An 11,157-nucleotide genomic window follows, 5' to 3' on the forward strand; every position below is an offset into this window, starting at 1 on the left:
GGGGCACAACACTTCACGTCGATGCCCTGCGACGAGGCGAGCAAACAGCATGTTGATTGGACGAGTCGAATTATGGTGAGAAAAAAAATATTTATTTGTGTAGAGCTGGAACTTGGCCCAAATTAAGTGAGAACTATTTTTAGCACGATGGTTAGCGTAGTCGTTGGTGATTTGGCCGACATCAAATGTACACATTTAAGGGTACGGTTTAAACATTAGGCGGTTGTTGCTTGGATTCAAACCCAGGGTCTCGGCGATTCTGGCTCAATGCCCTCGCTGCAGATCCGTCCATCCGTCCGTCCCAACGACACTCAAGATAAACAACTGGAGCTGCTCAGAAATCCATCAGCAAAAAAAGGCATTTTGAGATGAAATTGGGTTTCAAATAGATTTCAGTGAGGAGCCTAAAGGATATCAGTCCATTGTACAACGTCAGTCTCTTAGAAACTCAACCGCATCGGCTTGAAAACAGTAATTGAGGTGCTGCTCAGTTAGTCCTGAAATTTGCGGATAAAATAAAAACCAAACAGATGAATACATGATCATAGGGGTTTTCCCCTTTTCTTCTGGCAACGAAACAGCGGCGTTAAGATGTTAAAACACCAAAACTGAAACCTTTTAACAAGGAATCACGTTGCTGCATTAACCACAATGCTTGTGGTCAGAATGCAAACAAAAACAACACACTCTGATAATATTTGATGATGCATTGTCTTTGAAAACTGATTGGCCCACACCAGAGACAGCTTTCTTAGGAGCCTCGTCTCAGACGGTGTTAGACCAGAGGACGCCAAAAGGCCAAAAATGCGTCTCTGGTGTAGACCCAAGCAGTTTCAAAGACAATGCATCATCATATATGATCAGAGTACGTTTTTTGTTTGCATTTTGACCACAAGCATTGTGGTGAATGCAGCAACGTGATTCCTTGTAAAAGGTTTCAGTTTGGCGTTTTAACATCTTGACGCCGCTGTTTCGTTGCCAGACAAAAAGGTGGACAAACCTACCATCACTTTTTGGCGCTGGCAAAAGGAGGTCCCAGGATGAAGACAAATGTTGTCTGACTATTGTCGCGCGTGGCAGGACTTGTAACACACAAACTACATTCCGCTGCAAATCATGAATTACCTCCGTGATAGAGGTGTTTTTTGTGTTAGATCGCGTAAATATATAAATGTGTCGTTAAACCCGCCACCACCCGACGCAGCCAGTTAGTTTGTCCCGTGAACAGAACGTGGCCCAATTCGTCACTAGCATGGCAACAGCGGTGCGCTGGAGAGCAAAGCCCAAACATGAACAACGTGAACACGACGTGTCGTCAGTAATCACAACAAGCAGCTTCACCGACGTTCGGTGCTTCTCGGCTATCGGCCGTCAGAGGGGCCTGGCCGGATTTCCCTTGCTGCCCCTCTGGGCATCACCGACCGAGACCCCCAGCCGACGTGACTCTTGCGTCACGTGCTGCGCCGCCCCCGGCCGTTCGTTCGTCCGGCCTGGGGAATGAATCTCGTCACTTGGGGACCGCGACAGTCACCAGGGGCCCTTCTTGATGACGGAGTGGCCTTGGCAAATCCCCCCAAGCCTCTACAATCAGCGGTGCAGATTTGTTGTGTGGTAACACCGCAGTGCCGCTGCAATGCCAGCGCTTTTAAAGCGTAGGCCGATCAATGATTTTACTTTCGTCGGAGGATGTCTCTGTTTAAGACAACATCATGGTTTATAATGGCTGCTGTGAATTATACGAAGCATTTCTGAACGGTTTAACACGTAGCAGGCTGTAACGAACATTATAATCCACGAGAGGTTTTTGTGGGGTCAGATCGCGTACAAATATAAATGTTGTGTCGTTAAAACCCGCCACCACCCGACACAGCCAACCAGTAAGGGTTGTCACATGAACAGAACGTGGCCGATTCGTCACTAGCACAGCACGAGTGTGTAGTGTAGTGTGTAGTGTAGTGTATATTAGTGTATAGTATAGTGTATAGGGTAGTGTATATTAGTTTATAGTGTAGTGTATATTAGTGTATAGTGTAGTGTATAGTGTAGTGTATAGTAATGTATAGTGTATATTAGTGCATAGTGTAGTGTATAGTAGTGTATAGTGTAGTGTATAGTGTAGTGTATATTAGTGTATAGTGTAGTGTATAGTAGTGTATAGTAGTGTATAGTGTAGTGTGTACTAGTGTATAGTGCAGTGTATAGTGTAGTGTATAGTAGTGTATAGTGTAGTGTATAGTGTAGTGTATAGTGTAGTGTATAGTGTAGTGTATAGTGTAGTGTATAATAGTGCAGTGTATAGTGTAGTGTATAGTAGTGCATATTAGTGTATAGTGTAGTGTATATTAGTGTATAGTGTAGTGTATAGTGTAGTGTATAGTAGTGTATAGTGTAGTGTATTGTGTAGTGTATATTAGTGTATAGTGTCGTGTATGTCAGTGTATAATGCAGTGTATAGTGTAGTGTATAGTAGTGTATAGTGTAGTGTATAGTGTAGTGTATATTAGTGCATAGTGTAGTGTATAGTGTAGTGTATATTGGTGTATAGTAGTGTATAGTAGTGTATAGTGTAGTGTATAGTAGTGTATAGTGTAGTGTATATTAGTGTATAGTGTAGTGTATAGTGTAGTGTATATTAGTGTATAGTAGTGTAGTGTATAGTGTAGTGTATAGTGTAGTGTATAGTGTAGTGTATAGTGTAGTGTATAGTGTAGTATACTAGTACAGAACACCGGTTGTGTGTTGGACAGTCAAGCCACGACATTAACAAACTGAGTACCATGACGTTTCGCCATTAATCACAACGAGCTTCAGGTGACAGCTAGCCAGCTCTCCAACACACAACCGGCGTGCTGTACCAGTGACGAATTGGCCACGTTCTGTTTACGTGACAACCCTCACTGGTTGGCTGTCTCGGGTGGCGGCGGGTTCAACAACACAACATTTACACATTTACGCGATCTGACCCCAAAAAACCTCCGTTATTGATGAATTTGTTAACACATTCGCGGGCTTCCGTTGACTTCTGTTCTTCACCGTATGGCTCTGCCTTGAATAACTCACCCACGAGCGAGGAGGGCCTTTGACAGACCGCGCGGTGTTGTACGGTAGAGCGTAGTGACCCGTGAGAGTGCAGCGATCACTCAACATAGACGTTGGACTTCTTTCGCGCCGTACGTGGCAATCCAAACAATTCCTTACATGGGAAAAAAAAACAATGAATAACGATTGAATGATTACCAATCTATTATATAATTACAATACCCGCTCCGCCTCAAATCACCGCACCAGACTGGGTTAAATGATGACGTCACCCTGCTGCTGCTCTATTTAAGACCGGGAGCAAGTGGAGAGGGCTTCACCATTCTGGCAAATCGCCCGTTGAAGCTGAATGTAATTACCAGCGAAACGTCGTACTACTCAAAAAATGTAAATGATATTTATTCACTCTTCAACACACCGATTGGCTAAAGCAGTGAACTATTTGTCTTTTTTAAACGTGACACTTTTTTTACTGTTTGGCCGTGTCGGGTGGTGGAGAGTTAAAACACATTAAATAACACGATCTAACCCAAAAACCTTGATTGTGAATAATATTGGTCGCGAAAGCCTACGTGTTAAACTCAACATAAATAATATGTCGAGAAAACCACGTTTACGCATCTGCGTGAACGTGGACACAACGTTGCGGACATAACCCACCCCCCAAGTCTATCACTGTGGCAGTCAGAGTGATGGCGTTGGGGGCAGGGTGTCTCTTGATTGATGAGGAGCGAGGGACGCACGTGGGGAGGGGGGCAGGGCTTTGTGGAAAGTGGCTGCAGGTGTGTGTGGGATGAGATCATCTCGGGAGCACGTGGACTCGTGATGAGCACGCCGTGATGACTAATTTGACAAACAACAAGATCTATAAAAGGGCCCTCCGCTGACACTGCGGGGGTGTGGATTCCACTGCCTGCCTGCCCGCCTACCTGCCCGCCTGCCTGCCTGCCTACCCGCCTGCCTGCCTGCCCCACCTGCCTGCCCTGCCTTCCTGCCTGCCAGCCTACCTACCTGCCTGCCAGGCTGTGTACCTGCCTGTGCACCTGCCAGGTGAGACTGCCGACGACGGGGAAACTCGTCCACGGCCCGTGGAGCACGTCCCGAAGTGTCGCACCGTTTGCAATCGGAATGGCGCCACATTGCGGGCGAGTTTTTTTTCGTCTTCACGCAAAAGGATTGCGCTCCTTAGCCGCTTCGCCCCAAAGGGAGCGAGCGAGTGGTCAAACTTCCGGCCTTAAAAATATAAATCTGATGAACGTAGGTGGAGTCAATTCTTGACCCGATTTCAGTTCCCTCGCTCACGGCCAACGCCAGTGACGATTATCTGAACCGGTCCTGGGCCTCCCCTAAGTATACTCGGCCTCAAATGAGCACACCTGGTGCGATGGGTAGACCTCGCCACAGGGGAGACAAAGGCGGCCGAGCGTGGCGCCGCTACTCGCTAACGGTACTTGCCTCGACGGTCTAAGGCTTGCACGGGGGACCTTTGTCTTTGTGTGTGCGTGTGCAAGTGTTTCACGGTGGGGAGCATGAAACTCCCCGGCCCATCGCGCTCTTCAGACGATACCGGGGAGACTCATCATCCTCACATGCCCTCACCCCCCTCCACCAGCAGCCATGCTCCATTGAGACTACCGTAGTTTCAAGCATGTAACCCGCAGAAATTCAGATAGCCCGCACCTCCATATACCCCGCATGCATTCATAGATTTAACGTCGTTACCGCAGCTTAATTCCATCGTACCCACCAGAGTGACGGCAGTCGAGTTGGTCACGATCACTGTGGCTAGGAGATGTTAACTCCCTCGCCTGGTACGCAAGCGGTCGTGGGTTCGATCCCGCGTACCACGCGAGGTAATGAACATCTCCCAGCCACCGTGGTGGTGATGATGATGATGATGAGCGAGACGTGAAAACTCAAAACATACGGCAGCGGGCATCGTCAGGGTCGAACCCACGACCTCTTGTGTACCAGGCGAGGGAGTTAACATCGTCACCACCGGGCCGCTTCTCTTCTGCGCAGCGCCGCTGACCACGAGGATTTCGATGGATCCCCTGCGACGTGTGGACTGGTTCCCGCTGGGGCTCTGCGCCTTGGCACAGCTGTGGGCAGTCGCCAGCGCCTCCTTGTGGTGACCGCAAGCCGCCGCCACTGCCGCTGTCTTCGTCCTCACTGCTGCGATGAGAGCTCACAAGTTTCGACGTCGATTTGAGCAACCTTCTTACCTTGCCTCTATTTTGCACACTCAATACGGTTGTTGTACGGGATTTTTTTTATCGTGTGCGTGTATATACATCACATATACAGTATCTAGCGCGGTATATTGGGGCACCATGGTGGCTAGGAGATGTTGACGACCTCGGCTGTTATGCAGGAGGTCGTGGGTTCAATCGCGACCTTGACACATGCCGTATATTTGGAGTTGCTATATTTTCCCCGTGGTCGTCTTAAGAATTTTTATTCCGGGGTCCTCCGATTATTCCCTCCACATTTAGAAGCACGCGTTGAGAGTGTTTGCCTACTGCTGTAAGTGTCAGCGTGATGATCGCCAGGTCGCCGCTGAGGAAAGAGTCACTTGGCTCGGCCGGGGTCTTGCGCGCTAAAAGACAATCGCTTGTTTCCCATCCTGCGCCCATGTAGCGTCCTCCTCCGGCGTGCGGCACGCACACGCACAGTCGGAGACGATGCAGTCGCAGGAGGCACCGTCTCTTATTTCCGTTACACCAACTCCGGCCTCTCTCGACCACGCTGCCGTACAGCCGCGGCCCAGACACGACCCTGAACCGCGTTGCGTCGACCGAGACGACCAACCGCTGTCCGGCCGCACAATTACCGGTGAAGGCGACAATGAGAAGAAGAGTCCATTCCCAGTACCGGCAGCCCGGAGCGCTCTCACCGCTGCTTTTATATTGCCCCTGGCCCCTGGCCTGGCCTGGCCCCGCCCCTGGCCCTGCCCTGGCCCCGCCCCTGGCCCCACCTCCCTTCTCAAACCAACCAGAGGGTTCCAGGGGCCTCCCTCCCTGTGAGGTCTTCCGTGACCCTTGCCCCGGTTCCTCCGCCCTGCCGGCACGCAGCGGCCGTGTGTAGACTCTCGACGGCGTGAGTGCACTCGCTGTCCACAGCAGTTGCCGCCGCTGGACAGCGGTCGGCGCTGTGTCACTACACAACTTCAGAGAAGAATAACTCGTGTGTGTGTGTGAATTTGCACAACAACGAGGCCGGCCGGCTGGTGAGTGGGTGAACGGGTGGGTTGTGCATGTGTGTGTATTGTCATTAAAAAAACAAATGTAATGGAAAAAAGTTATTTTATGCGATCAATGCAAATTAGGTTCGGCTTTGTCGGCTCGGGTTGTATTACCAATCGTGATTGATGCAATGATTCTCGCTTTAACTTTCACCGGTTATATTCTTGGTTCTTTCGGTGAAGTCATGTAGAAGGGAAACAATAAAATAATAAAAAAATAAAAATATGAACATTAAAATTCTCACGACGTTTCGACTGCAACACAAACAATCATCATCAAAATTTGAAGAAAAAAACACAACTTTTTTCAAATTTTCTTGCTGTGGTTTTCACACCTGATGATTGCTTGTGTTGCAGTCGAAACATCGTGAGAATTTAATTGGCTTATATATTTATTTATTATTTCATTTTTCCCTTCTACGTGACTTTACCGAAAGAACCAAGAATATGAATCCCTGCAATCACGAAAGCTTTAAATCAAAATTTTACCGGTTTATGTTTCAAGTACAATAACGACTGGTCGCAGGATACAGTTCTTACATTTAAGATTATTGTTATGCATGAATCTTGATTTGAAGCTTTCGCGACTGCAGGAATCCACACCCCTTTGGGTTCTTTCGGTAAAGTCATCACGGAGGTAGAAAAAATAAAACGTCCACGCTGTTTTGATCGCAACACCACAAAGCGGTCGTCTTTAGGGCGAAAAAGCATACCCCAGCAGTTGAACTGCTGGAGCAGCGACAGAGCCGTTACACACAGCAAGAGGTGATGTTTGTGGCGAAGGGCACGCTGGGTCTGAGCTGGAAAGGAATTCCATCCCCGGACGCAGGCACAGGTGCCGTCGTGACGTCACCGCCACTTGTTAGCGAACGGCGGTTGGTAGTGGCGATTATGATGGTGGCGGTGAGTGTGGTGGTGGTGGTGACAATGATGACGGTGGTGGTGGTGCTGCAGGCGGTGTACAATCTGGCGTACATGGGCTGCAAGTGCCACGTGTTATTTGGCACCTGCATGCTGAAAATCTGCTGGCAGCAGCTCGCCGACTTTCGCAGCGTTGGGAACTTTCTGAAGGTGAGCTCACGGCTGCAGGTGATGAGACTGCACCCAGAGGAGGTGAGTGTGGGGTGGGAGTGACGAGGATGAAGCCTTCTAGATTTGAAGTTTCATGACCGCAAGGATCTTTCGGTAAAGTCACGGAGGTAAAGAAAATAAAAAATAAAAATATTTAAAAAATCACGACGTTTCGATTGCAACACAAGCAATCGTCATCAGGTGTGACAACCACAGCAAGAAATGTTGCTGAAGTGGGAAAGAAGCCGGAGTCAAGGGGTTTATACTGGGCATGGTGGGGGTGGGGGAACCATCACGTCACCATACATAGCAGGCGTTACCAAAAAGATTTCCAAAATCTTAAAAACAAGCACAAGATCCAGGTCCGATTCAGTACAGTACACAATCCCTGATCTAATCCCATCTGTGAAGGATGTCATTCCTGACATGCAATACCCTGGAGTTTACAAACTGAGTTGCATTTGTTTCGATTGTTACATTGGGGAAACGAAATGTCATGTCTCAGACCGTATCCGCGAGATTTGAAATACGGCAGGACTAAATTTTCCGCCGTGGCTGATCACTGCTACAACGCCGTGGGCTCCCATGATATTGTTTTCTCCGAAACCAAAGTGCTCTGCAAGCCGTCTGGCTACCATCAAAGATTTGTTCATGAAGCCATCCAGATATACAAACACAGACATAACTTCAACCCAGAGGACAGATACAAACTGAGCAATCATTAAAATGTGTTATTAACCAAGTAAAATTGAACAGTTCATAGTTGTTCCCTCTTATTTACCGGATATTAGTTTATTTTACAGAGTTAATTACATCGTCAGCGCTTGGCAGTGCGGCTATTTTGTTGCGAGTGCCACCATCCGTGTTGGCGGCAATCGTTGTAGATGCGTGGCTCTCTCCCCACTGGCCCCTCTTCCCGCACCTACAGCCCCGCCCACTCCCCCCCCCCCTACCATGGCCAGTATAAACCTCTTGACTCCGGTTTCTCTCCCACTTCAGTAAAATGTTCTTGCTGTGGTTGTCACACCTGATGATGATTGCTTGTGTTGCAATCGAAACGTCGTGATTACATTTTTTTTATCTTTTATTTTCTTTACCTACGTGACTTTACCGAAAGAACCAAGAGTGAGGATAAATCCATAGGAGGGTTACAGACGGGGGGGGGGGGTTGGGGAGGGGGGGTCCCTCACAGCTAGGGTAGCTCCCCGCATTCACTCAACAACCACCACATCCCCTGATGACGACGATGATGGTTGCCGCAGGAAAAGTACGACAGAAGTTCCGCCGTGCAGCTGGTGAGCCACAACGGTGGGGGCGGTGCCGGAGGCGCCAACGGCAGCAGGGCCGGCGCCGCCCGCTGGCCCCGCCGGCGTCTGGAGGCGGTGAACGAGCGATTGACGGCGCCCACGGCGAGCGACCTGGTTCACGTGAACGCCAGCCCGGAGTATTGCGAGCGCGACGAGACTCACGGCGTCCCCGGCACGGTGGGGCCGCAGTGCAGCGTCACCTCGGAGGGGGCCACCGAGGGACGCTGTGTCACGTGCTGTGACAGAGGATACGACACCTCTCAAGGTGCGCACCTCACCCCACCCACCTCCCCCCTCCCCTCTCCGAAAATAAACTAAAACTATTCATTAATAAGCGGCAACTATTTCATATTACACAAAATCCGTGATCTAATCCCATCTGTGAAGGATGTCATTCCTGACCTGCAATACCCTGGAGTCTACAAACGAAGTTGCACATGTGGTGATTGTTACGTTGGGTAAACGAAACGTCACGTCTCTGACCAGATCTGCGAGCACAAGGCCGATCTGAAACGCTCCAAACATACAGCAGCGGTCATTGTCAGAGTTGGGATTGAACCCACGACCCCTGCATATCAGGCGAGATAGTTAACATCTACTAGCCACCGTGATGATGATGAGACGCAGACTCCAAATATGCAGCAGCAGGGGCCGGCATCGAACCCACAACCTCTGCTGTCTCTCTCTCTACATGTGTGTCACATTTCAGTGAAAGGACATTTTCTGAATTTTTCTAATCTGGTATCGAGCAAAAATGTACAACTCAAACGTAGCAGCTTTATTGTTGAAATTACGGACGGCCAAAACACGGAATTGGGAGCCCGTGATCTGAAACGGAGTCAGCCATTTTGATTCCGCTCAGCCACTCGGCTTTCCACAAATAAACCACGGTAAAAAAAATGATCTCGTCCAGGAGCGTGAACCGTTGGAACAAACTCCGGTCATCTTGGTAGCAGCGGCTTTTTGGCTCGGCCATCGAACAAAGACGGTGGTCACCGCATCATTGCGCAGCGCTCTCGGATGTGCTTCTGCGGCCGTCTGGAATGCTCTTCCGATATTAGGAGGCGCTTAGATTTAAAGCTCTTCTTTAGAAGCACTTTTAGTGTTTGTCCTTCCCCCGCACCTCCTGAGCATGGTTAGCTATGTACCGTGTGAAGAAGTTCAGCACGCACACTATACACTGCAATGCACGACTACACTATACATCACACACTATACACTATGCTGCATGCTACACTATACAACTATACACCACTCTACACTATTCTACACTACTGTAATGTCCCTCGGAAAACTTGCCTTCGTTCTTTTTTTATTAGGGCACATTGTGCAGATAACATACTTTCATATCCTACGGTACTTCGCTATGACCAGCATATACAGCGCTTGGGCTAGGATAGAAACAAAAACTTGGGCTAGGATAGAAACAAATACTTGGGCTAGGATAGAAACAAAAACTTGGGCTAGGACAGCCACCCAAGCAATGCCGGCACAGAGACGGCGGCGTCAACGGCGATCGCAAGATTGCGATGAAAAAAATCTCGCGGTCAAAACAAAAAAATCTCGAAGGTCAAAACGACGACGGTTCTCGCGTTCGTTTCGCACTCTCGCCCCACGCTGTTCCCCCCCCCCCCCCCCCCAGTCACGGTGGAGAAGCAATGCGGATGCAAGGAACAACTCCACTGGAACGTCGATTGCGAGCTGTGCCCATGGACCGATCAATTCTTATGCAAGTAGCCTTAAGCCGCAGCCCAGGGGTGGCCTCGGCTGAAATCGGACTCCATCTAGTTTCAGCCCCGGGTCCTGCGGGTGTTTGGTGACCCCCACGAAGTTTGTTTGGGGCACCACGGCATCCAGCATGCCCATCGCTACGAGCCGCGTTACATTATACGTTACACTACTACAAACGCTACACTTTGATACGCTACACTTCGCTGTCCTACTATACACTTGTCAACATCCGCACGTGGTGAATTTCCACAATGCAGAAGCACCGTTGTTTTTGACCGTCACCACTTGAATGCGGTTAGTGACTAAGTGGCCTTGTTGTTCCTTTTAACTCCGTTCTTGTTAACGCCGCGTTTTGCCAAGTGTTAGAAACATTCACTCGGCACACTGAGGATTCACAGTGCGGTTCGGTGACCCCTACAAAGTTGTTTAGGGAGCCGCCCCTGCAGCATCCGTCATACCCTTCACTGAGCCGCGTTGCACTGTATACACTTCACGCTACACTTGTAGACAACCTTGCCTATAAAAGTAATTTTCTGTGTGTCTATCTGTGTGTGTGTGTGGACGTCGGGGATGCGTTCCTGAGTATCGAAACGGCGTTATACCGAAGCGATTGATAGTGTGGTGGTGGTAGTGGTAGTAGTAGGTGGTGATGGTGGTAGTGGTGGTAGTAGTAGGTGGTGGTGGTAGTGGTGGTAGTAGTAAGTGGTGATGGTGGTAGTAGGTGGTGGAGGCGAAGGGGCTGAGAGGCGATGGATAATGAGAGAG

General features: G+C 49.3%; 1 protein-coding gene across 1 annotated transcript; it reads left to right on the plus strand.

Annotated features, from left to right (window-relative positions):
- The first annotated feature begins 3,905 nt into the window (after positions 1-3,905).
- LOC142920198 (protein Wnt-5(I)-like) lies at positions 3,906-10,936 on the plus strand. The gene is made up of 5 exons (XM_076062672.1): positions 3,906-4,089; positions 5,062-6,268; positions 7,238-7,354; positions 8,617-8,926; positions 10,304-10,936. The coding sequence occupies exons 3-5, from the start codon at positions 7,259-7,261 to the stop codon at positions 10,396-10,398; spliced, it is 501 nt and encodes a 166-aa protein (XP_075918787.1). The 5' UTR covers positions 3,906-4,089; positions 5,062-6,268; positions 7,238-7,258; the 3' UTR covers positions 10,399-10,936.
- Positions 10,937-11,157: the final 221 nt, after the last annotated feature.

This window comes from Petromyzon marinus, unplaced genomic scaffold, assembly GCF_048934315.1.
Source record: "Petromyzon marinus isolate PM22_M1 ecotype Great Lakes invasive population unplaced genomic scaffold, UKy_Petmar_22M1.pri1.0 PM_G_Scaffold_7, whole genome shotgun sequence".
In the NCBI taxonomy this organism is placed as follows: Eukaryota; Metazoa; Chordata; class Hyperoartia; order Petromyzontiformes; family Petromyzontidae; genus Petromyzon; species Petromyzon marinus.